Genomic DNA, 27440 nt, shown 5'->3' with positions numbered 1-27440 from the left:
GACTCACTTTAAAAAATGATCTTCCTTTGCCCTGGTCCCACTTCCAAACTAACCATATTCATAGGCTCTCACTAGAATACACAGATACATTATAAAGTGACACTAGTTAAATTAGCATTGTGATCTATTATAGCGAGTTTGAATAAGTGCTAAAAAATCACTCTATGATGTGCCAATAATGCACAATTGCGCCAGGTTATGTGCAATGCAAAGAGATTTTGCTTGTAGAAATGGCAACTTTGGCTTTGGCTGGGGTACAAACTTGGTGGGAAAAGGCAGTCCTTTCCTGAGTGGTGATCTAATTATTCACCTACATGCAAAAAATAGATTTAGTTTTGTGGGACGGGTGGAGGAGAACATTTGGGGAGGCATTCACTCCCTAAATGTGGGATCAGGAGGAGGCCCAAAGACCATTTTTCTTTCCACAAACGTCCTTGCTTTTTACATGTCCTCGGAGGTAGTGGACACCAAGCATCGGCCTATACTTTAAGGGGGAACCTCTTGAAATTCTAGGCACACTTTTTATAAAACGATGCATTTCTAGGTTCACTTTGATTAACATAATAAAAATATTCAAACGGATAAAAGTGTCTTGTAATAATATCAGCTCCAATATCTCATCACACCCATGGTTAATTTCAGGCATAAATGGGGCTACGCAGAGCAATATTTTGGGAGAAAAACAGAAAAATGTAAATGTATGAAGTGGGTGGCCTTAAAGTGTTAGTGGGCAAGATATTCTTAACACCATGCAGGCCCATAACCCTGCCAACGTAGGTGCAGCTGACTTCCCAGGGGCAGTTCCAAAAACTGGAATGTGTGTTTGCACCTATGTATATACGAGTATGTATATACATATACATATGTATATATACGGGACTTTGGGCGAATCGTATTTGTTGTGGTCTTCGGCCCACTCTATATGCTCTTTTGTGAATTACCTTTAGCGTATGTTGAGATGATTATGAGGAAATTGTTCTCTATATCACAGCGAGTGTGGCTCCAAAACAACCCCAATGGCCGACAATAATCGAATCATCCTGATGCTGGAAAATCAGGATTTGTCCATGTGTCACCAGCATACTACCCTAATATTTATCAAAGAAATGGTGCCAATGTTCGCCAGCTGGAACGTGCCCCTAAAGATTCTATTCAGCATGATGGCTTAGTGGTTAACACTTCTGCCTTACAGCACTGGGGTCATGAGTTCAATTCCCGACCATGGTCTTATCTGTGAGGAGTTTGTATGTTCTCCCCATGTTTGCGTGGGTTTCCTCTGGGTGCTCCGGTTTCCTCCCACACTCCAAAAAACATACTGGTAGGTTAATTGGCTGCTAACAAATTGACCCTAGTCTGTCTGTGTGTGTGTGTCTGTTTGTGTCTCTCTGTCTGTCTGTGTATGTTAGAGAATTTAGACTGTAAGCCCCAATGGCGCAGGGACTGATGTGAGTGAGTTCTCTGTACAGCGCTGCGGAATTAGTGGCGCTATATAAATAGATGGTAATAATAAAATGTTTACGACTAAGAAATACATTTTTTAAGAAAAGTAGAGATAGACTTTAAGTTGTTCTAATAATTTGCTTTTAAACAACTAAAAAATAATTGAAAGATCTGTATTAATAATGTCCTGGGAAACTGTGTTTGAGTCTCAATACCAGGCCCTGTGCTGGCAAATGCACCGGCTTTCAACACAATCCACTTTTTTACCATTTTTTACCATTTATTTATCGATTGATTTATTTACTGTAACTGTTTATAGCTGTTATTTAAAGTAATCTTTCTACTGTCTCCCAACACAGGACCCTCCTAGCTCTGGGTTGCCATGTGGGCATGGCTGATGAAAAGGCCGAGGAAAACTTGAAGAAGATAAAGCTCCCTAAGACGTAGGTGTCTGGAAAGTCATCATTATGTCTGGGGAATCTCATGTTATACTCCCAATGGGAGAGAGCAAAGAAATAAGAACATTGAGAAGCCCCCGTGACCCACATGGCACACCAGAAGAATCCAAATAATTATCTGATGTTTTCTGTTCCCCCTTATACAGCTACATGATGTCCAATGGGTACAAACCTGCTCCCCTCGATCTGTCCCATGTCAAGCTGACACCAGCACAGAACACCTTGGTGGACAAACTGGCCGAGAATGGGCACAACGTGTGGGCGAGAGACAGAGTGCAACAAGGATGGACCTATAGCATCATACAAGTATTTTCATGCACAGACTTACATTTCTACTATCCTAGGCTTTGTTATCCCATACTCTTACCCTCGTACTCCCCAATATTGTAAATGTAGAAATTAGGGCAGCTTCTGTGTGGCTGTGCACCAATGAAAATTGAGCATGGTCATAATGTTGAGGTGTGGCACAACCCACCATGGGCATATCTAATACTTATGGTATGCTAGCTCTGCCCTCAAACCTTCTCACCTCTCCTAAAACCTGCCCCACATTGTTGTGTACCGCTCATGGTTACAAACGGCACACACCTCCCAACAGTCCTGTCTGCTGGGATGGTGGGTCAGTGCCCTAAAATCGGGACTGTCCCACCTAAATCAGGAAAATTGAAAAGTGTGTTTGCCCTACATCTCTGAAGAGCTTCATATCTTTAATCGCCACCACTTTTATATACACTGCGCATGTAAAAGCTTGTGAGAACATAATGAAACAAGGGGCATCCTGCCCTCTCTGCCATAGTCCTGTATAAGGTCTTTCCCGAAACCCAGGCAAGTTCTATGAATATTGCAGATCTATTGGTAATAGAATTTTAGCAGCTTAACAGTTGTAAACCAATGATTTAAGAACATTTATGCGGAAGAACATAAACCAAGTAGCGGTTTTGGCTCTATATAAATTTTAGAAGTCCGGATGCAGAATAAGCGACACCATTTATCTTCTCTTAGGACATCAAAAACAAACGGAACCCTCGCCTTGTGCCGTACAGTCTGTTGGATGAGAAGACTAAGAAGACCAACAGAGACAGCCTGTGTGAGGCAGTACGCACTCTCATGGGATATGGATACAATATAGAGCCCCCCGACCAAGAGGCCCGTGAGTACAGGAAAAGTGTCGTAACAAAATGTACATATTGGTTTAAGTGATTGTCACGATGCCCAGGAAGAGAGCAGACTATCCCAGGACCTGGTTGTCACTGTTAACCCTGTTCAGATTTGTTGTGGAGACACTTTTAGCTTTATCGGTCTCCTAGTATGACATAGGATACAAGGTAGTAGTTATCTGTGTAATGCAAGGATAATAGCTCACACCAAGACTGATTAGCAATAAAGGTGATTTATTATAACCTATATAGAGAAACAGTCATAACTAATACACTAAATAACTATAGATTATCTATAGAGACAACCAAGTAGTAATACCGGCAATTTTGTACGTCACCTTAGCGTGGATCTTGGCTCCTGTTTTAATCTGGTGTGAGACTCTTTGTTAATTGCCCGTCCTAGGGCCTGACCTCCCTTTTCTGCTATTAAACTCAGTCTAGCAGCAGACCACAGAGTCTCCCAGATTACTACGTGTTAACCCTGGATTAACGTAAGGGAAACTGTCCACAATAATCCCCCAAATAATCCAGCCTAGGGGAAATAAAAGTCCCCGGCCCTGGTTTATCAATAGAAAAACTACAAACCCCTGCTTCTCTGCCACCAAGATTTTTTTTTAACCCCCTCCACTTCCTACGCCTCCCAGGTGATTTCCTTGTCCCTGGGATCTTGGATCCCATTTGAGCTAAAGATTGGGAGATAATTGTCATTTATTCTTTAATTGCTCTCGGTGTAGGAGACCTGGCAGATCTGGGGTTGTTGGTCATGAAACAAAGGGGCTTATTGTGTTTACACAAATTAATTTACCCAGTATCAGGATCAAGGTAAAGGTTGGTTGAATAAGAGGTCAATCCTTCCCAGTGTGTTAAGCAAGAATTTTGTTTCTTGGAGAAGGGGAACATGGTGTAGTTTTGAATGACTGGGCTACGACAAAACAATTAAATATTGGCAGAAATGGGTGCCAAGTGGTCTTGACTTTTATTCATTGGTATGGTACCCCTATTTCACCACCGTTCTGTAAATTATTGAGCGGATAAACATTTTTATATATGTTTACATTTGTAGTTTATTTCTCATGAAAAGCTGAGCCTGTACTTCCCATGAAGATCAACTCGGCATATGTCTAGGTGGAAGTCTAGGCCATTATTGGACTTGTTTTATGTTCACTTCTTTAACAGTTTCCTTATAATTTTCTTACTTGGTTATGTGGTTTTAACTACCAATTTTTCCTACTAAAATAACAAGTACAAACAACATGAGCATGTGAATGCCTAATTAATCATTCAAGGTGTATCCACTCGGAATTCCTAGGTCCTATTTCCATTATGCCTGTTTGTAGCACAATGTATTGTGTAATTTCTGTAGCTCTTCTGCAGAGTCCATTAGATGGTACATTACATTTTTATATGGCATTGTCAGAAGAAGGTTGGCGCACGTGGATATCTCAGCACGTCTCCTAAATCTAGCAATCTGAATATGTTCTATAAAGCAGCAAGTGTTCTTTTTCTTCCATAGCCGTTGTGGGGAGCACAAAACCTCGAGCTGAGAGGATGCGCGTCTTCCGGGCCGAGAAGTCCTATGCAGTCAATGCAGGGAAGTGGTATTTTGAATTTGAGGCGGTAACAACCGGCGAAATGAGAGTGGGATGGGCTCGACCTGAGGTGCGGCCAGATGTGGAGCTAGGAGCAGACGAACTGGCGTATGTGTTTAATGGCTGCAGGGTGAGTATTGACACTGTCAATGTATTATTGGATATGGGTTTATAGAGACGATGTAGAGCAAAGTTTCACATCTAAGTAACATGAGAGAAAGTATTTTATTGTAAGGCCTAAATCAATTATACAGCACACCTGTTGCACCTTGAAGTATTAATGGGTAGCTGAAACTCATGTTCTCTATGAGGGCTGTCATTTTGTGGGCTAAACCTATATTCAGCCTATCAATTCACTAGGAACAAGTGGCACGACTGAGAGATGTGATGACATCACAACTTCCTAGTGAACTGATAGGCTGAATGTGCATGACAATTGATTCGGTCCACTTTTGTATAGGCAGAAGGTGCATATCGGGCTACTTAGACCTTCAGGTCCCTCTTATCTACTCTTTGGATTTAGAAGCGCAGCCAATGAAATTAACATCTGGAAGTGTCTTATTGTCCCAAATAATTATAAGAACAGGGGTTTAGGGTCCACAAAATGATGATGCTCCTGACTCGGTGTTGAGGGCAGCCCTGATGCTTCAATCACAGTGGAGAAGTGTAAGATGTTTTCTATAAGACATATATATCTAGGAGAGCATGGTGTCAGCTGCATGTATCTACTCAACCCTAGAACACTTTGTCATGATACAGACACCAAAGAGTATGGAGAGATATGATATTCTTATGTCTGGGGTTAGGTCAATCTAGGTTTATGGAAAACATTGTGTCCTCACACATCTATGTGTACGAGAGAACATTTGATGGTGTTTTACATGTATGTCAAATATGAATGGGGTGAGGTTTGTGACTTAACATTATATATTTGTTTATCTGTCTCACAGGGCCAGCGCTGGCACATTGGCAGTGAACCATTTGGGCGTAATTGGCTGCCTGGAGATGTAGTCGGGTGTATGATAGACCTGATCGATATGAACATCATGTTCACTCTGAATGGGGAGATGCTGATCAGTGATTCTGGTTCCGATGTAGCTTTCAAGGATATAGAAATTGGGGATGGTGAGTGTGACATATGCATGTATCACCCTGCAAGGGGAGGTTCAGACTCCATGCCTCATAGCTCCACTCTTTCTGTGTCCCCTAGGGTGTAAGGGATAGATTGCATGTCTAATGGTTCCCTTCTATCTGAGTCACTGTATTGGGAGGGATAGGTTCCATGTTGTTTATCTCCCTTCTATCTTTGCCACCCTATAGTGGGACAGACAGATACCATGGATCTTTTCTCGTTGATATCGGCCACTCTGCAACTATAGGGATAGACTCTTCTAGTATGCATAACACTGGTCTCCTCCTGTGGATGGTATCTCACTCAACAATCTCTCTTTTAGGGTTTATCCCAGTTTGCAGTCTTGGAATGTCTCAGGTTGGTAGACTGAATCTTGGCCAAGACGTCGGCAGTCTCCGTTACTTTACAATATGTGGCCTGCAGGAAGGCTTTGAGCCATTTGCAATCAACATGAAGAGAGATATTACCACCTGGTTTAGCAAGAGTCTTCCTCAATTTGTGCCTGTGCCCCCTGATCACAGTCACATTGAGGTGAGGGATCATACATCTGGTTAAACTTTAACAAGCTAAAATGTAGTAACAGCAAACCTTCCCTGTGAATGTTACCGTGGTTAATTCTGTTTTCTATACTGTTCTATTCAGGTTGGGCGTATTGATGGCACTGTGGACAACCCACCTTGTCTCAAAGTGACGCACAAGACATTTGGGTCTCAGAACAGCAACACCGACATGCTTTTCTTTAGACTAAGCATGCCTGTGGAATTCTATGAGACCTTTAAGTGTATGGCAGGGGCTACTCCTCTCACTCGCACTTTTACCATACCTGAAGAAGAGGTCCAAGATGTGGACATGGACTCTGAGTTTGAGGTCCTAAAGAAATCTGCTTCCCGCAAAGAAGCAGAGGCGACCAATGAGAAGGATGCAGCTAAGGAACCACCCAAGGAACTGGTAAAGCCAGAGAATGAGAAGGATGCAGCCTCAGAAAAGACCAAAGGAAAGAGAGGGTGAGCGATGGCCGTCATTGAGCCGTGTCACTTAGGCACCAGAAAAATTCCTGTGTTGTCATCCTGTGGTTTCATTGTAACGTCCTGTGTTTCTCAGGTTCCTCTTCAAAGCCAAGAAGCCAGCATTTATCTCATCGCCTCCTGTTGTACCAACCATGCCTCGCCTGACGAAGGACGTAGTGCCCGATGACCGAGATGACCCTGAGATCATCATGAACACTACTACGGTATAACGTCTTATTATTGGGGAAGGAATTCCACGTGAGATGCTTATTCATATCACACGTGGAGGTTACTGGCATTTATTAAGTTGTTACATATGTTCAGAGGATACTCATTGAATCTACCCCATATATGTTATTGATAATATTGATATTGATACTATTGGTAATAATTGATTGTTAATAAAGAAAAATTAAAAGAGATAACAAAGAACAACAACTTGTAATCTGATATAAAATAGAGTACTATGTTGAAAATTGGTATAAAGTTCAACAGTTATCTTTTGTGAATATGTGTTTGTCTACACTAGGGGATATATTTACTAAACTGCGGGTTTGAAAAAGTGGAGATGTTGCCTATAGCAACCAATCAGATTCTAGCTGTCATTTTGTAAACTGCACTAAATAAATGAAAGCTAGAATCTGATCGGTTGCTATAGGCAACATCTCCACTTTTTCAAATCCGCTGTTTAGTAAATCTAGCCCTAGGTCTGTGAAAAAGTACATACTTATACTTACACATGTGTTTATTACTGCCCACTAAGTTCATAATTCTCAAGTAAAATCCATATACTCAAGTCCACATTAAAATACAAACTCGTCGTTCAAGCAAATGTTTTTCAGACAGTCATCTTATTATTCATGAATTCTGTGGTAATATGAAGAGGGACTTTAATTGTCTTACTCAGACCTATTAGTCATTGGTTATAGTGAAACTTGTGACCTCTTCTACCCAAATGAAAGGGTCCTCATCACTTACACACTGTGGATGCAGCCATTTTGTGGCCTGAAGCTATATCCATGAAAATGCAGACTTACAATCTTTTTGGAACTAGTGGCATCACTGAGGCACGATTTGTGGTTCAGGCCATAAAATGGTGTCTCCGTTATGTGTAACCTGATGGAAACACCTTAGTTAGTGAAGAAAGAGCTGGACGCCAATGACTTAAGGACATTTCATTTATTTTCCTGGCTTCTCTTTAGTATTACTACTCTGTGAGGATCTTTGCTGGACAGGAACCCACCGGAGTTTGGGTTGGTTGGGTGACTCCTGACTATCATCTCTACGATATGAACTTTGACCTGAACAAAGTACGCAATGCCACCATCACAATGGGGGATGACAGAGGGAACGTATTTAACAGGTGAGAGAATAGGGGTTGATAAGACAAGACAATAAAATATACCTTATATTAATGTCAGCGTGCCACCCCTCCCAAAGGCTACAAACTCCACGCTGAAAAGCGCACACACATAACTTTAAAATACACTTTCATTGAAAAAAGACTCCTCAAAACCCTAGTTCATCACTTTATTTGATAAAATATAATATTCTTCTCTTTATTTCTTTATCCATCATAGTCCAAATGGGGAAAAAATCCTGAAAAATCCCCATAAAGAAGAACCCACCCGCACTATAGCCTTCTAACGCACAATGATTATAGCCTTGAGCAATCAGGACTACTCTTCACTGCCCAGCCAATCACAAGCATTCTCCCAAGCTTACAGCTTGTTATTGGCTTCTTGAAACTCTCAGCAGCCAACCAAATCCTAAGGGAGGAAGGAAAGTTCCGGTTAGTCCCAGATCGAACCATTGGAGAGGGGCACACTGTGTTTTTGTTTTAATTTTTACCAACCCCCCATAAATGCACCAGCTCGAGGCTGATTATCACTATAGCAGGGGGACCACATGCTTCTGGTCTTTCTGTTATAGTGGAAGCCAGGCTGTCTAGCAATGAGATTGTTTGAGGAATTGAACGAGGGGCACTGCCCATTTTTATATTATTATTTTTTATTCTACACAGTGCACTGTGCATGGGGAACTGTTTAATCTTATTAAAAGTGTATCCCTTTTGCAGAACTCAATCCTTTTATGAAGTGGCTATGGCCATGGAACACCACTGAAAACGTCCATTCAATACCCCTTTATATTTTTATAATAATATCGCTTTGCAAGATGAAATTTCATTCTTGTATGTGGTGTATAATCTGTACTCCTTCACTCCATCCAACTCCACCCTCCGCCTGTGTACACTCCTACGAATGCGCCCACATTCCTCTACAAACCTATATTGCCTGGTGAAAATGTAGTCACGCTCTTCAATCATCCAAAACTGCATTTGCGTATAGAGCTTCCGTTTTGTGCTTTATAAATGACCTCCTTTATTTCAAATATGTTCTATTGGGTCATACACAAATCCCACTGATGGATATCTTACTTTTGGACATAGTTTATAAATGATGTTGAGATGAAGATCTGACTTCATTAATTTCACTTTCCTTTCAGCATTAAGCGCAGCAATTGTTACATGGTTTGGGGTGGAGAATTCAGCAACAATACTCAGCAAGCTCGGGTCCGAAAAGAAGACCTTGTGATTGGTTGCTTGATTGACCTGGCAACTGGGCTCATGACCTTCACAGCCAACAAGAAAGAGGTCAACACATTCTTCCAGGTACGTACAGGTTCGGATTTATGTTATTTGCTCCTCAGTGCTGCTCTTAATTTTCCTCCATCTCAACTCAACATTCCAGTGTCCCATGGACCCAACCTCTTCAATGACGTCCCTGCATTGATTAAATAAATGTTTTCTACACTTAATAAAAGATAATAATGAATTTTTTTAATGCTGGTAGACAAGAATGGCCCCCAAACATCACTTCCACCACTCAAAAATAAGTGCAGATGGATATAAAATAAGAGCGTTTAATAAAAACCAGCCACCAGGAGGAAACAAGGGTTATCTAATGTCTAATTATCTCTTGTGGAATGCAAACTCAAAAATATTCAAAGGTCTATCTATACATTATGTTTTACCTATATAACAGCTATTGTACTTATTGGTTATTTAACTTTTTTTTTTTTTATGGAACCAATCAATTTTATTTTCAAGAAATGTTGTTTTTCAATTGATCATGTATCATTATTTATTACTATATATTTATATTTTGTATATCTCCTCTCACCAGGTTGAGCCTAACACAAAACTCTTCCCAGCTGTCTTTGTTCAGCCCTTGAGCCAAAATCTGTTCCAGGTTGAATTGGGAAAATTGAAGGTATTGAAAAATAAAAAAACCAAAACATTATCACAATTGGCTGTAAATCCTGTTTTTAACTTTTTGTTTTTGTTTTGCACATGATCACTTGTCTCATTGGCCTCAAATAAAGTACCTGTACTCTCCCCCTGGCAGAATATCATGCCCATATCAGCTGCCATGTTCCGCAGTGAAAATAAGAACCCAGTTCCACAGTGCCCGCCTCGCCTGGACGTCCAGTTGCTGACACCTGTGGTGTGGAGCCGGATGCCCAATGACTTCTTGACTGTGGAAACGGAGAAGGTCAGCGATCGGCACGGCTGGATGGTGGAATGCACAGAACAGCTGATGATGATGGCTCTCCATATCCCAGAAGAGAACAGGTGAAAACTTAATTGTGTATGGAGCAAACATGAGAAGTAGTAAATGATAACTTAAGCTTGGTACACACTACACAGTTTTCATCCGATAATCGGCTAAATCAGCCGACATACGACCGCTCGTTCAAAAGTCGGGTCAGTGTGTGCAGTGACACGATGGTCGAAAGTCTGCCCAAATGGACGATTATCGCCTCATTTGGTTGGTCGTACCGTTTAATATTTTCGTTCCAATCTCGTTTCCGTTGTGTAGTGTGTATAAACTTCCGACTGATCCACAACAGTGAGTATGAAATTACAGTCATTGCTCACGACAACATGGCTGTAAAAAGTCGCTAAAGGGACGTCCGCTCTTCCCTTTATCCCTAAACAAGGCTAGTGTGTATGCAGTCCATGGACCGAGCGATCGGAACATCGATCGCATGTAAAATCACTCGGCATAAAAAGTTGGTTGAAATTTCTGTAGTGTGTACCCAGCTTTAGGTATAGTCAGTAGGGATAACGTTACTATATGTCATAGGCAGTGATGGCAGCATAGGAAACGGTGCCATCGTGTACTACATGATTGTGGATGATATACTGTAGGGGCCTGATTCATTAGTGATCTTATCTTGTGCAAAAGTTAATGCTTATTTTTAAGAAGAAACGGGGAGATAAGATTGAAGTTAAGATGGATTTTCATCTTAACTTAAGAAATTCTTCACTTACGCAGTGGATTTTGCTTCTTAACTCCCTTTTCTGAGCATGCACAGAGTGGATTTGCTTAAGATAAGCAAAAAACGGCAGATAAGATCACTAATGAATCAGGCCCTTGATGTTTGGGTTCAGCACCCGTATGGTAAGCGGAATAGAAGAATGTCAAGCACAACAACTATCCACGTCTTTAATTTGCTGTTTAATATTAAATATTCTGTATAGTTCTATATTCTACAATATAATTCTATACTCTGTAATGTCATTCTATATAACTCTGTCATTCTCTAAATTCTTCATTTCATAATTGTATATATTTTTTATAGCCTTTTTACCTGGTTTACTTTGCTGCCACGTTAATTATGTTAATTGCAGGTGCATTGATATCCTTGAGTTGTCCGAACGCTTGGACATGCTGAAATTCCACTTTCACACGCTGAAGCTGTACTGCTCGGTCTGCGCCTTAGGGAATAACCGCGTGGCACACGCTCTGACGAGTCACGTGGATGAATCTCAGTTGCTTTACACCATCGAGAGCAACCACTTGTCAGGTCTCCTTCGGAGTGGCTTCTACGACCTCCTCATCAGCATCCACCTGGAGTCAGCCAAGAGGGCACGTCTGACAATGAACAGCGAGTTTATTGTACCCATGACCGACCAGACTAAGAGCATCACGCTGTTCCCCAACGAGAACAAGAAGCATGGACTTCCTGGTGTCGGTATGAGTACGTGCCTTAAGCCAGAGCTTCATTTTTCTCATACCTGCTTCGTAAGCACCATTAGTGAACTTTACCTGCACAGTCCTTACATCCCGCTGGACATACTGAAGACCAAGGCTATCAACATGTTAACAGAAGCGGTGTTAGATGGTGGACAGCACACCAGAGATCCTGTTGGGGGAAGTGTGGAGTTCCAATTTGTACCGGTCCTGAAGCTCATCTCCACACTTCTAATTATGGGTGTCTTTGAGGATCCCGACGTACGGCACATCTTAAAGATGATAGAACCCGATGTGTTTTCGGAAGAAGAATCAGTAGAAGAGGAGGAGAAGACAGAGGAAGGGGGGGAGGAAGGTACAGAAGAAGAGTCTACTGAGAAAGATGGTGAGGTTGAAGGAGCTGGGGAAGAGGAAGAAGCCCAGGAAAAGACAGAAGAAGGCGAAGAGAAAGCAGTTGAGGCTGGAGAGGAGGAAGCCAAGGAGATGGAAGGCATGGAGGAAGGGTTGCTACAGATGAAACTACCAGAGTCTGTAAAGTTGCAGGTAGGTTGTTTTCCCTTAGCTTTAGGTTGGATGTGTTTATTTTTTAATGTATTTACAACTGTGGGATCTGTTGGATGATTTTATAATTAGATAATCCATGAGTTCTGCCACATAATACTGATCTGTTCAATTACCCATCTCTTCTCCCACAGATGTGCAACTTACTGCAGTATTTCTGTGACCGGGAGTTGCAGCATCGCGTTGAAGCCATTATTGCATTCTCCGAGCGCCATATGGACAGTCTGCAGACCAATCAGAGGAAGCGTTACAAAGAGCTGATGCAGGCATTCACCATGTCAGCAGCGGAGACTGCGCGCCGGACGCGGGAATTCCGTTCCCCTCCACAAGAACAGGTGATGTGACAACCTTACTGTTACTGATGTCATACAATAGCGCACACATCCTGACATCAGTCTGATACTTCTGGAGCACAAGTTTCACACTGCACCCTCTCCCCCCATAATAACATCACTGTACATTTATATTTTATGGGGGCTTGTACTTTGGCCTATCTAAAGTAGACACAGGGTGTCTCTGTATATAAAGTATAGAAATAAAGATGGTTATCCATTTTCAGTCAACTGTAATTTACAGGTTTGTACACGCCCTGCTGCAATATTTGCAGATTTCATTAAAGCTACTTATTTTTGCTGCCCTTGGATATGACACATAACTGCTCTGGACATACAACTATATTCAGTGCACAGAACAAAGTTAGGCAAACACAAGTAGACAATTCTGTCTAAATGTTATAAATTATTTGGGTAAAAAAAAAAACAGAAGGAAAATTGAAAGATGGAGCAATATATTCCATAAAAGTTGGAATAGAGTTTGTGCAAACCAATAAATGACACGTCCCCAACGGTGGGCAAACCCCACTAAGCTAAAGTGTTTGTACCAGTGAGAGTTATGTTAAAGCATGAAGCTGTGTTACTAAACATTTTTTATTCCACTCTTTGGAGAATACAAAACTGCCTTTCTTCTTCTTCTGATGTAGAGCCGTGATCCTTCAGCTATGTTGTAACATTTTTGAGGCCATCCCCGCAATCTCGATCATAGACACGGTTGTCTTTGCTTGTTGAATCGTTGTTCACCACCATTTATTCACACGTCTTGCCATGCTCTTTTTTTAGATTAACATGTTGGTGAATTTCAAGAACATGCCTGAGGAGGAGTACCCCGTGCCAGAGGAAATTCGGGATGAGCTGATCGAGTTTCACAGTGACCTCCTGTCCCACTGTGGTAAGCAGCGCTGTATATACCATGCAGGCAAACTAGGCCCAAGCTCAAATGCTGATTAGACAAACAAATCAAACCCCTCTTGAATAACAACATTTAGTTAAATTAACCACAGTTACTTATCTGCACCAGTGTGGTCCCAGTATATGAACTTGATTCCCTCTAAAATAGCTGACTTGTCCTTCTTCAGAGGTGCATGCAAACCTCCTTCTACAGCTTCAAGCTGTGACTCCCCAGCAGGTTCTGTTCACCACTCCCCTCCGCTCTGATATCCCTCAAGTCACCTTCTCTGGATTGTCACACAGCCCAGTCCCTCTCCTCCTCTGCTATAGGGTTTTTCAGTCTTGCTAAGCTCCACCCCCTTTTCACAGTATCCTTGTGGGAGATGTATTTCTCTCTCTGGACTGGTAAATTACAAAGTGCATCTCTTTTCTTACTGATGCCAATATGATTAGTAGTCTCTGGGTGCTCAAATCCAACTGCAGCATCCCCAGGGGTTACATTATTATAAAAGTCGGGTCATAATAACACATGACATAATTTTGTGAGAAAGCTAAAGAAGTAAACAAGGTGCTTTTATATAGACCAGTTATCCTGGAAACATAATGGGAAGCCAATACAACAGATACAATTATCACAATAGAAGCCATCGGTTGGTGTGAAGGTCAACACTACTCCGGGAAAATAAGACCTGTAAATCTGTCCCACTTTGTTCTTTTGTGAAAGGAGGTTACCAGGAGTGCGGATCATCATCATCATCATTATCATTTATTTATTTATATATATAGTGCCACTAATTCCGCAGATGGTTGAAGAATCCAGGGTTGGTAATAAGAGAAAGAGCCATGCTGGCTTTTTTTTTAATAATTTAGTATTGACTTAACAGTGGAAAGACCAGCATCCGCAAGGGATACGCCCCCATCAGGGCCGGATTAAGGGAATGGAGGCCCCTGGGCTAAGGGGGCCCCCATTCCCTCGTGAGGCCCCCCGTTAGCAGCCTTTTTCTTCTGCACTTTCTGTTATAAGTCTCTGAGCGTTTCAATTAGAAGATCTTGGTTTGGATGAGCTGCATGAACAATATATTTTTTCCCCAACAGGTGTTCATATAGAAGGGGAAGAGGAGGAAGAGCAGGAAGACACAAGCCTGACCAGACGTCTCCTCAATTTAGTGGAGAAAGTGCGGAACCTGCGGGGAAAAAAGGAACCGGAACCAGAGCCAGAAGTAGAAGAGGAGGAGCCGAAACCCAGTAAGTGAGGATTATGGTTTTGTGGACACTACAAGGCACAACTGTTATTTAGGAGTATATTTATCAAACAATCTAGAAAGCAATAGTAACCAATCAGATTCTAGCAATCATTTGCTACTAGTATGTTTTTGGAGTGTGGAAGGAAACCCACGCAAACACAGGGAGAACATACAAACTCCACACAGATAAGGCCATGGTTGGGAATTGAACTCATGACCCCAGCACTGTAAGGCAGAAGTGCTAACCACTTAGCTACTTTAATACATCTAGAAAATGTTAACTAGAATCTAACTTGATATGTGCAACACATCCACTCTTAGGGCTAGATTTACTAAGCTGCGGGTTTGAAAAAGTGGGGATGTTGCCTATAGCAACCAATCAGATTCTAGCTATCATTTTGTAGAAGGTACTAAATAAATGAAAGCTAGAATCTGATTGGTTGCTATAGGCAACATCCCCACTTTTTCAAACCCGCAGCTTAGTAAATCTAGCCCTTACTCTTTAGAAGGTTGGATCAATCTACCCCTTGTCTTACTATAGGGGGAAGTTCATTGACTGAAGTGTCTATTGTAAAGGAAAGATTTTCTCACGTATAGAGCTGTGGAATCTCAAGGTTCCAGCTTGTAGATACTTCTCCATATGTTAAACTCTTTTGTACCCATTAACCCACCATTGATCATTGGATATGCCGTGTCTCTCTCCCCCCCAGGCACCTTGCAAGAGCTCATCTCCCACACCATGGTTCACTGGGCACAGGAGTCTTTCATCCAAAGCCCTGAGCTGGTTCGAGTGATGTTCAGCCTGCTTCACCGGCAGTATGATGGCCTGGGGGAGCTCATACGAGCAATGCCTAAGGCCTACACTATCAATGCTGTATCCGTGGAGGACACCATGAATCTTCTGGAGAGTCTGGGCCAGATTCGTTCACTGCTCATTGTGCAAATGGGACCCGAGGAGGAAAACCTGATGATCCAGAGTATTGGGTCTGTCCTAACACTACTTTTTTGGTTATAAGGGCTCTGTTTGTTTTTTTAAGTGTGTTCTCAACTAGTTATGCACACATTATGGTATATATAAGCATAATAATATGCATTATATTTTCTTTATAACAGTTTTATACTGTAGAAATACATCATAGGCAAACCGAGGGGGGGGGGGTCCCAGTAGCTGGAAATTCCCCCTCCAAGCCTGGGGCACTGTATAATGAAGGTGGCTGCCCCCATTTCACACGGCTCTGCTTGATAAGTGCACCTAAAAGTAGTGCACGCAGCATTGTCCATGTACTATATTATGGGGATTGGAAGAGTTGGAGAGCAGCCAAGCACTGTCTAAAATTATAGCCACACCCCCATGCATGCTGGTCGCGCCCACTGGCGTTTGCCCCTGTATATGTACTTACTTAAGTGTTATTTTGTCATTTCTATGTGCCAAATGCAATCTCCCTGTTTACCATTATCTCCATCTTAACATATGCATCCTCATATCCAAAATGAACTTATTTTTAATTTTCACTTTTCTAGAAACATCATGAACAACAAGGTGTTTTACCAACATCCCAACCTTATGCGAGCTTTGGGAATGCACGAGACCGTCATGGAAGTTATGGTCAATGTGTTGGGTGGAGGTGAATCTAAGGTAATTCTATGGGAGTCATCAGAGTATATATTTTATTGATTAACTGTTATTTATATAGCACCTATATATTACCAAGTCCCTAATTTAATTGTTACTGTCTAAATATACAGATGGTTGATGACCGTCCCAAAAATTTGCAGTGATTTGTATAAAAATAAATCTTCTCTTAACCATAGTCGCACTTCTCTTCCAGGAGATTCGCTTCCCAAAAATGGTGACAAACTGCTGCCGATTCCTGTGCTATTTCTGCAGAATCAGTCGGCAGAACCAAAGAGCCATGTTTGACCATCTTAGCTACTTGCTTCAGAATAGCGGTATTGGTTTGGGTAAGTACAACTTGGTGAACAAGTAGCTCTCCAGGCCACATGTCACTAAACGACAGACTGTGGTCTACATTCTCTCTGTCTTTTCATTACAGGGATGAGAGGTTCAACTCCACTGGATGTAGCTGCAGCTTCGGTGATTGACAATAATGAGTTGGCTCTAGCATTGGAAGAACAGGACCTTGAGAAGGTTAAAAAAAATAATTAAAACACTTTTTTTATAAGTTGCTTTTATTTTTCCTGTCTGTTTGTTTCCAATTCCCCTTTCTTTTCATCTCCTGTTAAGGTTGTCTCCTATCTAGCTGGCTGTGGCTTGCAAAGCTGTCCTATGCTGCTGGCCAAAAGTTATCCTGACATTGGATGGAACCCTGTAGGAGGGGAGAGATATCTGGACTTCCTTCGATTTGCTGTCTTTGTAAATGGTGAGTGCGGTGAGAGAAGCTGGTGTAGTTGACTCATCTAGTGGTGTCTGAAATTCTATAGGTATACATGTATATATGTATGTATATATATATATATATATATAAAATGAAAAAATATAACCTTAAAAATATAGCTCAGTGTTAATCTGTGTTCATTCCCAGGTGAAAGTGTGGAGGAGAATGCCAATGTGGTGGTACGTCTCTTGATTCGACGTCCAGAGTGTTTTGGTCCTGCCCTGAGAGGTGAAGGAGGCAACGGCCTGCTGGCTGCCATTGAAGAAGCTATCAAGATCTCTGAGGACCCTGCTAGGGATGGACCAACAGTCAAGAAGGACCGTCGTAGGGAGATGTGAGTGGAAAATAGGATTCTCCGTCAAATCAAAATGTACTCTTGATTAATTTCCATTGATCTGTATGACAACCACTATAATCTAATTGAAGGCTCTACAGATCCCTCTCTACACCTATTATGCTTTTATTTTAAGCATCCCTGGTTACTCAGACAATTAATCATGGATGTGTCCCCTCATTTTACTTGTCCTCACTCTTACACCATTAGTATCTTACATTCCTTTAATTTGTTTCCGTGTCATTTTTACCATTTCTCACATTGTCTTATCTATCAGTCCTCCCTTCTATTATAGTCTCCTTCTCTTGTATCTTAATTTCTTCTACCCTTACTTTTCTGTACCTTATCTCATTGCTGTTCTCTTTTTCTCAATTGTCTTATTTCTACATTTACCCAAATGTTCTTCTTGTTTCCTTGTTTCTCCTGAATTAATGTTTTTAATCTCTCTGGTCTATCTTCTTTACAGGTATGGCGGGGAGGAAGTTCACGAAGAGAATCGTGTGCACCTTGGCAATGCCATCATGTCTTTCTATGCTGCTCTTATTGACCTGTTGGGGCGGTGTGCTCCAGAAATGCATGTAAGCATGATAGAGTCATCTCTGAGGATAGTGAGGAAGAGTCTGTCCCATTCCCCCTGGACTCCAGTAACTCTTGCTCCCTCTGCTGGAGGGCGTGTAATTTACTTGTATACTCCTCATAAGCCTCTACGTATATAGACAACATATATTTCTTTTCTTTATATTTACATAGATCTTGTGCTTGGTCTCCTCTTTACTTTTATTTCTATATTCTCAACTTCTCAATCCTCTTCTCTTCAATTCTCTTGCCTGGTTTTACATGGTCACTCTTTGACAAGTTATTGAGTTATTTAGTGCCCATTATTTCTAGTCATTATTTCTATGTTATCATTAGTATTTATCATTATTAGCTAATCACCATTTCTTCACTCTCGTTCTTTCTCACTACATTGTCTTACTGGTTTATGTGTTACTTTGTTTCTCCAGCTGATCCAAGCCAGTAAAGGGGAAGCCCTGCGGATCCGAGCCATCCTACGATCTTTGGTGCCCATTGAGGATTTGGTGGGAGTTATTAGTCTTCCTCTACAAATACCAGCCTTTGGAAAGGGTAAGACGTGCAGTTTTTGATTGGACAGAACTTAAGCATCAGGGTTGACTACAGTATTGGAAGTGAATCACATAATGGATTAGTCCTGACCACCACACTTTGGACAAATACCAGTAATATGCTGTAGATGGCTTCTTCTAATTTTCAGCCTGTATTTTTTTTCCCCACCAGATGGCAATATCATTGAGCCGAAAATGTCTGCCAGCTTTGTGCCGGACCACAAGGCACCAATGGTTCTTTTCCTGGATCGTGTCTACGGCATTGACAATCAGGATTTCCTGCTGCAAGTGCTGGAAGTTGGGTTCTTGCCGGACATGAGGGCAGCAGCCTCTCTGGACACTGTAAGTACCTAAACAAACAGATACCTTATAGATACTCTTCAGTCTCCACTTCTACCTATTCCCTTTTGTACTTTTTTGTCCACACATGCAAGGCAATAAGGTTCAGATATCAGGTTATTCCTTTGTCCTAGAACGAACCCTCCCATACATTTTCCTTTATTTTAATCTCATCATCTTATCTTTCTTGTGTCTGTTTCTCACTTTCCTTATATCTGTAGAAAATCTGATTGGTTGCTATAGGCAACATCTCCACTTTTTCAAACCTGCAGTTTAGTAAATATACCCCTCTGTCTTCATTTTCCAAGTGTTCTTTCCCTTTATTGTTCTCCAGCCTCAACCAGTTTTCTTCTTCCCTCATTTCAATTATTTTCTCTCTCTCTTGAACCCAAGGCTGCATTCAGTACCACAGAAATGGCCCTGGCTTTAAACCGGTACCTGTGTTTGGCAGTTCTCCCGCTGATCACCAAATGTGCTCCTTTGTTTGCTGGCACTGAGCATCGTGCCATAATGGTAGACTCCATGCTGCACACCATCTACCGTCTGTCCCGTGGACGTTCCCTCACCAAGGCTCAGCGAGATGTTATTGAGGAATGTCTGATGGCGCTGTGCAGGTACAGCACTCGTCTGATCTTTCTGGTGCCAATCCAGTGTCGATTTCTGTTTTAGTGATAAAGTTACTCGCAGATGTTGACTGGCATAACCGTAAAATTATAAGTATTTTCTAGCATCACCATAGTATTATTGTTACATGATTTTACCTAAGATTATTTGTCATGTACCAAGCTTCTTCCTAGATCTATGAATGAGTTTTACGGAGATCCATTAATTTTGTTGAACCACATCTCTGAAAGATTGTTTCTATTCTCAGGTATCTCCGCCCATCCATGCTGCAGCATCTTTTGCGAAGACTTGTCTTTGACGTACCAATTCTCAACGAGTTTGCCAAAATGCCATTGAAGGTGAGGGCATGAATTTTTTCTGTCTCTGCTGTCAATCAAGTCACATTCATTTTCCAATAATACTACACAAGAAAGCCAATCTAGGCTTTCTTGTGCTACAAGAAGATTTCAGATATCTCTTAATGTTCCATGGAACGTCAAGCAATGATAAACTGTTACATACTGATCCATCCAACGTGTATGCTCTTTTGTCTTGATCCACCTCATTCTTGTCCGTTTCAGCTTCTCACCAACCACTACGAGCGTTGTTGGAAATACTACTGTCTTCCAACGGGATGGGCTAACTACGGAGTGTCGTCTGAGGAAGAGCTCCACCTCACTAGGAAACTCTTCTGGGGAATTTTTGAGTCTCTTGCTCACAAGGTAATGTTGTCTAACTGAAGACTATGGGCCTGAGTCATTAAGGAGAGCAAAGCATAAAAAAGGAGTAACTTTGAACCTGGGCAAAACCATGTTGCATTGGAGGGGGGAGGGAAATTTAAAATGTGAGGACAGATTTTTTTGTTAGGGTCGGGCATATCCTAGATCCACTTTAAATTTCAGTGTAAAAACAAAGCTATCAAGTATTTGTGTGCTAAATGAAAAACAGCCAGTGTTTAACTTATGTGCAAAATAATAAACTAATTTGCACCCCTTGCATTGTACCATGGTCTGTCCCGGAGAACATTTACTCCTTTTTTTTGCCTTACTTTCCTTAATGACTCGGACCCAATGTTCTTATATATTAAAAACATCATCTTTTTTATATTTTATTTTGAAATGTAATTTGGAAGTCTCTATTTACAGAAATATGATGCTGAGCTTCATAAGATCACCATGCCATGTCTATGTGCAATTGCTGGCGCCATACCACCTGACTATGTAGATGCCAGCTACTCCTCGAAGACTGAGAAGAAGGCGTCCGTGGATGCTGAAGGAAACTTTGACCCCAAGCCTGTGGAAACCCTAAAGTAAGATGTGTCCTAGTCTTAATAAGAGGCATACTGCGTAGCACTGGCCAACTTGGTGGCAATACCATAGAGCTGACACTAGGGGCTGTTAAGTCAGTGGATTATATAGGTTATATATTAAGTATATATCATACAATATATTATTTGTTACAGTGTAATCATCCCTGAAAAACTAGATGGCTTTATCAACAAGTATGCAGAGTACACTCATGACAAGTGGGCCTTCGAGAAAGTAAGAAAACATTTCCCGTATTTGGGTTTGTAAGTTGGAAGTTCTGCGCCAGAATAGCCTAATACTTTATATTGCACCTTTTTATTTGGCTACAGATACAAAACAACTGGTCCTATGGGGATTTAGTCGACGAAGAAGCAAAAACGCATCCCATGTTACGGCCCTACAAAACCTTTTCTGAAAAGGCGAGTTGAAATCTCTTAACATGAGACTGTTCAAGATCATTTTGCCTTTTATATCTGATGGGTTTTTATCTTTCTTCTTTACCAAAACATATTCATCCTTTTGGTTTTCTCACCTGGACAGCTAAAATTAGACGACATGGGTTTACGTTTCTCTGTCGCTGCTCTTTCACAGGACAAGGAGATCTACCGCTGGCCGATCAAAGAGTCTCTGAAAGCCATGATAGCTTGGGAATGGATGATTGAGAAAGCCCGGGAAGGAGAAGAAGAAAGGACGGAGAAAAAAACAAAAACTAGAAAGATCTCCCAATCCGCCCAGGTGAGAAAATCTTTGGGACCCGTGTTACGCTAATGTCCATATGAGTATGCTGACCGCACAATCACTATCTATCTCTGATTTTGCTTTATAAGGTAACCTATATGCTTTTTTTAAAAATAAATAAATCTGATTCTCTTTTTTATTATATTATTATTTATTTCCACCAATAACTTTATATACTTCTTTACTCTGTTATTTTATACTTTTATATATCAGACCTCCAAAGCTGTACTGGGCTTTACGTATCAATTGCCCACTCATTTCGTTGACGACTTTCAAATAACCACACTATCTACTAAGTTTTAAAGTTTGTCAATACCTTGCTCTTGCCTACCTTCATTACATACATCCACTCATGCACCGATGAGTCATCAAGCAATATTTTGGCATCAGTTTCTTGGGGGTAAATGTGTTAGGCTCCGATTTCTGCAACTCTCCGATATTCGGCGATTTTGACAGCTGTATTTAAAAAGTCAATGTTTTTAAGGGCAAGTTTTGCCTTTAAAGACATTCCCGTTTTTAAATGTAGCTGTCAAACTTGCCGAATATTGGCGAGTTGCAGAAATTGGAGCATTTACCCCTTGGTCTCTTTATTTCTATCTCACAGCTCTTTGTTGTTTCTGTTTCCAATTCATCGTATGACCTATATGTGTTACATGTCCCATCTTCTATCTTCCTTCATTTCTTTATTTTATTAATTTCTGAAAATGTTGACATCTTTAATTTTAGGCAACCTATGACCCCACAGTCCAAACCTTTAGTCCAACCCCTATTGACCTAACTGGGCTTACCCTCTCCAGAGAGCTGCAGGTAAGGATACGCATCACTTGAGCTATGCTGGTGTATTCAATGGCAACTTTTCTGTGTTGTGTGGTGTTGTGTTGTGTTGTGGTGTTGGTCCCCATAGAGCGCAGCCATGTAAACATTACATTTTCTTAATTCTGGGTTTTAATAGGAAACATAACAAAAAAAAAAACCAGTGGGACATGTATAACGTGGAATGGGAAAAAAAGTGTATTGTAAGTTTATGGAAGACACAAACCCAAAAGTACAATGGCTGCCGTGGAAATATGTTAGGTCAGGAAAAAATGTTGAAAACGATAGAAAATGAAGTTGGATTTACCTACCAATTTTAAGGCATATAAAGGAAATATATCCCATTAGCATACATTTGTTTTCTTATATCATAAACATAATTTTTGGACTAATTTTTCTCATAAGAAAATAGACTCAATATACAAAATGAATGTGGTAAGGAATTAAATTCCGTAGGGAGATGCTGATTTATTGTGGTTAAAGAGCCACAACGTGTAAGTGGAATTTGAGAGCTCGTTGTTGAACAAGTACCCTAATTTCTAGTATTTTTCTTATAGTCAATGTCTGAGCAGTTGGCAGAGAACTATCACAACACATGGGGGCGTAAGAAGAAACATGAGTTGGAGGCAAAAGGTAAGACCCAAATCACCTACTGCTCAATCATGTTTTACAATCCATAGACCAACACTTCTATGTGTTCACATGCACTATATACTGTTTTGTTTTCCAGCATTGTACCACCCAAACACAACATTCCAATTCATTCTACCACCCAAACATTCCAAGTCATTGTACCACCCAAACACAAACATTCCAAGTCATTGTTCCACCCAAACACAAACATTCCAATGCATTGTACCACCCAAACACAACATTCCAATGGGATTCCTTCTATCTTCCTCTGCGGTCACCATACATGTGTTAGACCAATGTTTCAGCATTTTGCCATGCATACAGTCGTTCATTCATTCTCTGTATCATGTTATTCAGATCTGAATATGTCATCTGCATTGGTTTGTAGGAGGTGGTACCCATCCATTGCTTGTACCCTATGATACACTGACTGCCAAAGAGAAGGCCAGAGATAGAGAGAAGGCCCATGAACTGCTGAAATTTCTACAGCTCAATGGTTATTCGGTGACCAGGTGAGTAGAGCAGAGAGTTCCTGGATAATAAAGAAGTTACAGAAAAGTTTAGGTCTGCCATAAGCAGTAAAGGAAACATCGAACTGGGCAGGGGGTACATGCTGACATCACTGTAATTTTCTGCAGGGGATTGAAAGACATGGAGCTGGATACTTCATCCATCGAGAAACGTTTTGCTTATGGATTCCTGCAGAAACTACTGAAGTTAATGGACACAGCGCAGGAATTCATCGCGCATCTCGGTATGTGGATGTGTGGATTGTGGAGAGTGTCTGATGTCAAACATATATCTTTTCACATGCAAATGCTTTGGGACTATTTTATTGTGAAGCTACCATAATAGATAGACACGTCTGAATAACATTCTTGTAGCTTCTTGTGAAAATGACCGTAGCAATCTCTCCTGTCACTAGCTGCGGTATTTGATTTACTGTGTCACTCTCAGACCCAATGTTCCTATATTGTGTTTTTAGAGGCTGTTGTGAGCAGTGGCCGAACAGAGAAATCTCCCCACGAGCGAGAAATCAAATTCTTTGCAAAGGTGGGTGCATCTTATGTCTGTGGAGATTACTTGCTAAAAGCAAACCCCGATGTGTTGTAACCCAGAATGACCAATCAGAATTTGCTTTCACTGTCTAACTTGCAGATCAAAGCTGTTTGGTGATTGGTGGTTATGTGTTCTGCATGTCTGTATATTTTTTTTTTTAGAAATGAAACCCTTATATCAATTTGAATACTTTCCCCTCTTGTTTTTCACATGATATAGACCAGCATGGTTTTTTTTAACTTTATTGTGGGTATTTGGTAAAGAGGAAAAATGGACACTGTCGTTATCACTGTTTGCCTTTGTACACTATATACTATAATATTTCTCCACCACTTTATGAACCCGTTGAAAAATGTCACAGAAATAATTTTCTCAAAGTGCCCGTTTTTCAGTTTTGGTGTCAATTTGGTACATAGTAACGGTATAATTACTGAATGTACATTACCTATATATTAAAATTAAACTAAAAGAAAAAAAAGAAAATATTTATTTTAAAACTTCATGTAAAATGTGTTAACACACATGAAAGTGATAGCTGGGCATTTTATACTGACTCGAATCTGTTTTGCAATCTCAACGCTTGATGACTGAAAAGTACCATAAGGATATCTCAAGGTTGGCTGTACTGCACTTTTCAGATTAAGCTCAATTTAAAACAATATCTAACTCTATCAATGGACAAAATAACAAATTCTCACAAAGTCTTCTGCTTGCTTAGTGTCATTCCCAACTCAATGTCAACATTCCGTCCTACAGATCCTTCTGCTTCTCATCAACCAATACTTCAAGAACCATTGTCTCTACTTCCTGTCTACGCCGGCTAAGGTCCTGGGGAGTGGTGGGCATGCGTCTAATAAGGAGAAGGAAATGATTGCTAGGTCAGTGTGGAAAATATTGTGTGTCACTGCCGTTGTGTATAGCTGACAATACATGTATGTACATGAGCTTCCTGGTGCAGGAACAGTATTTTTTAGTTGAATGTTGTGCACTTGTATACAAACTGGGGTAGACAGAACTCACCTGTGAAGAGAGTAGCATTGAAAAATAAAAGCAAACTTTTTAGTTTCTTAATGCACATCTTCATGGATTTTGAAGATCAGAGGTAAATTAATTTATTTTTCCTATATTTTTTTTTATTCTTGCGCTTGTGTACTGTATGCTTTATTGAACTGCTGTTTCCTTTTCATTTCGACTCACTTTTACTGTCTCTCCTCCTCCTTCCCCCCCTCTCTCACTCTCCTCAGCCTATTCTGTAAGATGGCTGCTCTGGTGCGACACCGCGTGTCTTTGTTTGGTAAGCGGTCAGAGATTGCTGCTTTGCAGGTCTCCTCCTTCACTAATTTTTACTGCATGAGCTGATTTAAAATCCCAAACTGATTGCTCAAGAGACCTACAGGATCCACGCGTTTTCTCCTCTGGATTTGTGGCGTGGATAGGGCCATTTAAGTTTGAGATGTGATTGGGTTGCATTTAAGGATTTTAATTTCTTTTAAAATTAAACGTCTTCCATGTTTCCTTAGGAACTGATGCACCAGCTGTTGTCAACTGTCTACACATTTTGGCGCGTTCTCTTGATGCCAGGTTCGTTTGTACTTCTTGTGCCTTCTAATTTGAGATATTAAGTCAAATATTCTATATGCAGACATCTAACCTCCTACTAATGTAAAAACATAAATGATTAAACATATCACTTGCCTACAATATTATCGGTACCATTCCCCATCTCTATTTTCCATTCCAATCTTCATCTTATCCATTTGGATATGTACCTCTCACCTCCACCTAATGTGACTTGAGATATTAAAACCTGATCTCTTCTTCACAGGACAGTTATGAAGTCGGGCCCTGAGATAGTTAAGGCTGGTTTACGTTCCTTCTTTGAAGGAGCGTCTGAAGACATAGAGAAGATGGTTGAGAACTTAAAGCTGGGAAAGGTGTCTCAGTCCCGCACGCAGGTGAAGGGTGTGTCCCAGAACATCAATTACACAACGGTGGCCCTTTTACCCGTCCTCACGTCACTCTTCGAGCACATCGCGCAGCATCAGTTTGGAGATGATGTCATATGTAAGTTTTGGATTTGGAAGTTGGGAAGAGAATATAATATATTCCTTGAGTTCCTATGTATCTTCTATGAGCCACGTCAATGAGTCCAAGATACGTTGTGAAGTCAAGTGCTTCACAGACTTCTACATGTGTATAACATTGCCCCTCTCCAAACAGTCTGTTGCCCAACACGAATGGTGGTTTCCAGATACGTGTTTCTATTTGTACAGTAATTATCTAGATTTCTTTCAGCTGTCCGCAGAGGACTTAGTTGAGAATGTCAGTCTACCAACACTACTACTTCTTCTGTCTCTTCAGTGGATGATGTACAAGTCTCCTGCTACAGAACATTGTGCAGTATCTACTCTCTAGGGACCACTAAGAACCCCTACGTTGAAAAGTAAGGAAAACGTGTTTAATGATCACTCTAAACTTTTTCTGTCCACATGTGAATTAATGGTGGTTGTGGGCCAACATATGGGTTATGTAGAAAATGACACTAATAAATGTTCTGAAAGGTCCACAATTACTTATTTTTAGGCAACGTCCAGCTTTGGGTGAGTGTCTGGCCCGACTTGCTGCTGCGATGCCTGTAGCCTTCCTGGAGCCACACCTGAATGAATATAACATCTATTCTGTCTACACCACCAAGTCACCTCGTGAACGTGCTAGTGAGTATGAGAAGAGGACAGTTAAAATTTTACTTATAGCTTTATCTCATCCACCCCACGCATAAACCCTTAGTTTTCCACCAATCCTCATGCCATATTTTTTTTTACATTGCCTCCAGTCTTGGGTCTACCCAACTCTGTGGAAGAAATGTGCCCAGACATCCCTGACCTAAGTACCCTGATGAAGGAGATTGGGATGTTGGCAGAGTCTGGTGCTCGGTATACAGAGATGCCCCATGTTATCGAGGTAACCTTGCCCATGCTGTGTAACTACCTTCCCCGTTGGTGGGAACGAGGCCCAGAGAATATCCCAGATGACTCTTCCAGCTGCTGCACAAGTGTGACCTCTGAACACCTCAACGCCCTCTTGGGTAACATCCTGCGCATTGTTGTCAACAACCTGGGCATAGACGAGGCTTCCTGGATGAAGAGACTTGCAGGTATCTTCTAATACTAGCAAATGTAACCAGTTATAAAATGATATGTATATAACAGGGTTACACATGAAACTCTCATTATTTGTTAAATTT

At 41.0% G+C, this 27440-nt stretch overlaps 1 protein-coding gene across 4 annotated transcripts in view; it reads left to right on the top strand.

Annotated features, from left to right (window-relative positions):
• Positions 1-27440, top strand: part of RYR1 (ryanodine receptor 1) — a 114950-nt gene that overhangs the window by 31148 nt on the left and 56362 nt on the right. For all 4 annotated transcript variants that reach the window (XM_075186856.1, XM_075186855.1, XM_075186854.1 and 1 more), the window contains exons 23-66: positions 1800-1883; positions 2045-2204; positions 2901-3048; positions 4569-4774; positions 5595-5769; positions 6099-6307; positions 6419-6780; positions 6878-7007; positions 7986-8146; positions 9289-9454; positions 9969-10055; positions 10191-10417; positions 11480-12365; positions 12518-12718; positions 13499-13607; positions 14702-14851; positions 15561-15834; positions 16372-16486; positions 16680-16812; positions 16905-16999; positions 17096-17231; positions 17394-17580; positions 18047-18158; positions 18585-18705; positions 18877-19046; positions 19437-19657; positions 19915-20005; positions 20228-20368; positions 20792-20955; positions 21109-21187; positions 21283-21372; positions 21545-21688; positions 22418-22498; positions 23062-23137; positions 23526-23649; positions 23776-23891; positions 24123-24190; positions 24953-25074; positions 25441-25490; positions 25717-25777; positions 26022-26260; positions 26558-26639; positions 26780-26910; positions 27030-27350. In XM_075186856.1, the coding sequence (XP_075042957.1) occupies positions 1800-1883; positions 2045-2204; positions 2901-3048; positions 4569-4774; positions 5595-5769; positions 6099-6307; positions 6419-6780; positions 6878-7007; positions 7986-8146; positions 9289-9454; positions 9969-10055; positions 10191-10417; positions 11480-12365; positions 12518-12718; positions 13499-13607; positions 14702-14851; positions 15561-15834; positions 16372-16486; positions 16680-16812; positions 16905-16999; positions 17096-17231; positions 17394-17580; positions 18047-18158; positions 18585-18705; positions 18877-19046; positions 19437-19657; positions 19915-20005; positions 20228-20368; positions 20792-20955; positions 21109-21187; positions 21283-21372; positions 21545-21688; positions 22418-22498; positions 23062-23137; positions 23526-23649; positions 23776-23891; positions 24123-24190; positions 24953-25074; positions 25441-25490; positions 25717-25777; positions 26022-26260; positions 26558-26639; positions 26780-26910; positions 27030-27350 (7205 nt within the window). The remainder of the gene's footprint in view (positions 1-1799; positions 1884-2044; positions 2205-2900; positions 3049-4568; positions 4775-5594; positions 5770-6098; positions 6308-6418; positions 6781-6877; positions 7008-7985; positions 8147-9288; positions 9455-9968; positions 10056-10190; positions 10418-11479; positions 12366-12517; positions 12719-13498; positions 13608-14701; positions 14852-15560; positions 15835-16371; positions 16487-16679; positions 16813-16904; positions 17000-17095; positions 17232-17393; positions 17581-18046; positions 18159-18584; positions 18706-18876; positions 19047-19436; positions 19658-19914; positions 20006-20227; positions 20369-20791; positions 20956-21108; positions 21188-21282; positions 21373-21544; positions 21689-22417; positions 22499-23061; positions 23138-23525; positions 23650-23775; positions 23892-24122; positions 24191-24952; positions 25075-25440; positions 25491-25716; positions 25778-26021; positions 26261-26557; positions 26640-26779; positions 26911-27029; positions 27351-27440) is intronic.

This window comes from Mixophyes fleayi, chromosome 9, assembly GCF_038048845.1.
Source record: "Mixophyes fleayi isolate aMixFle1 chromosome 9, aMixFle1.hap1, whole genome shotgun sequence".
NCBI lineage: Eukaryota > Metazoa > Chordata > Amphibia > Anura > Limnodynastidae > Mixophyes > Mixophyes fleayi.
Note: the sequence above shows the minus strand (reverse complement) of the source record. Positions and strands in the feature narration are given on the sequence as shown.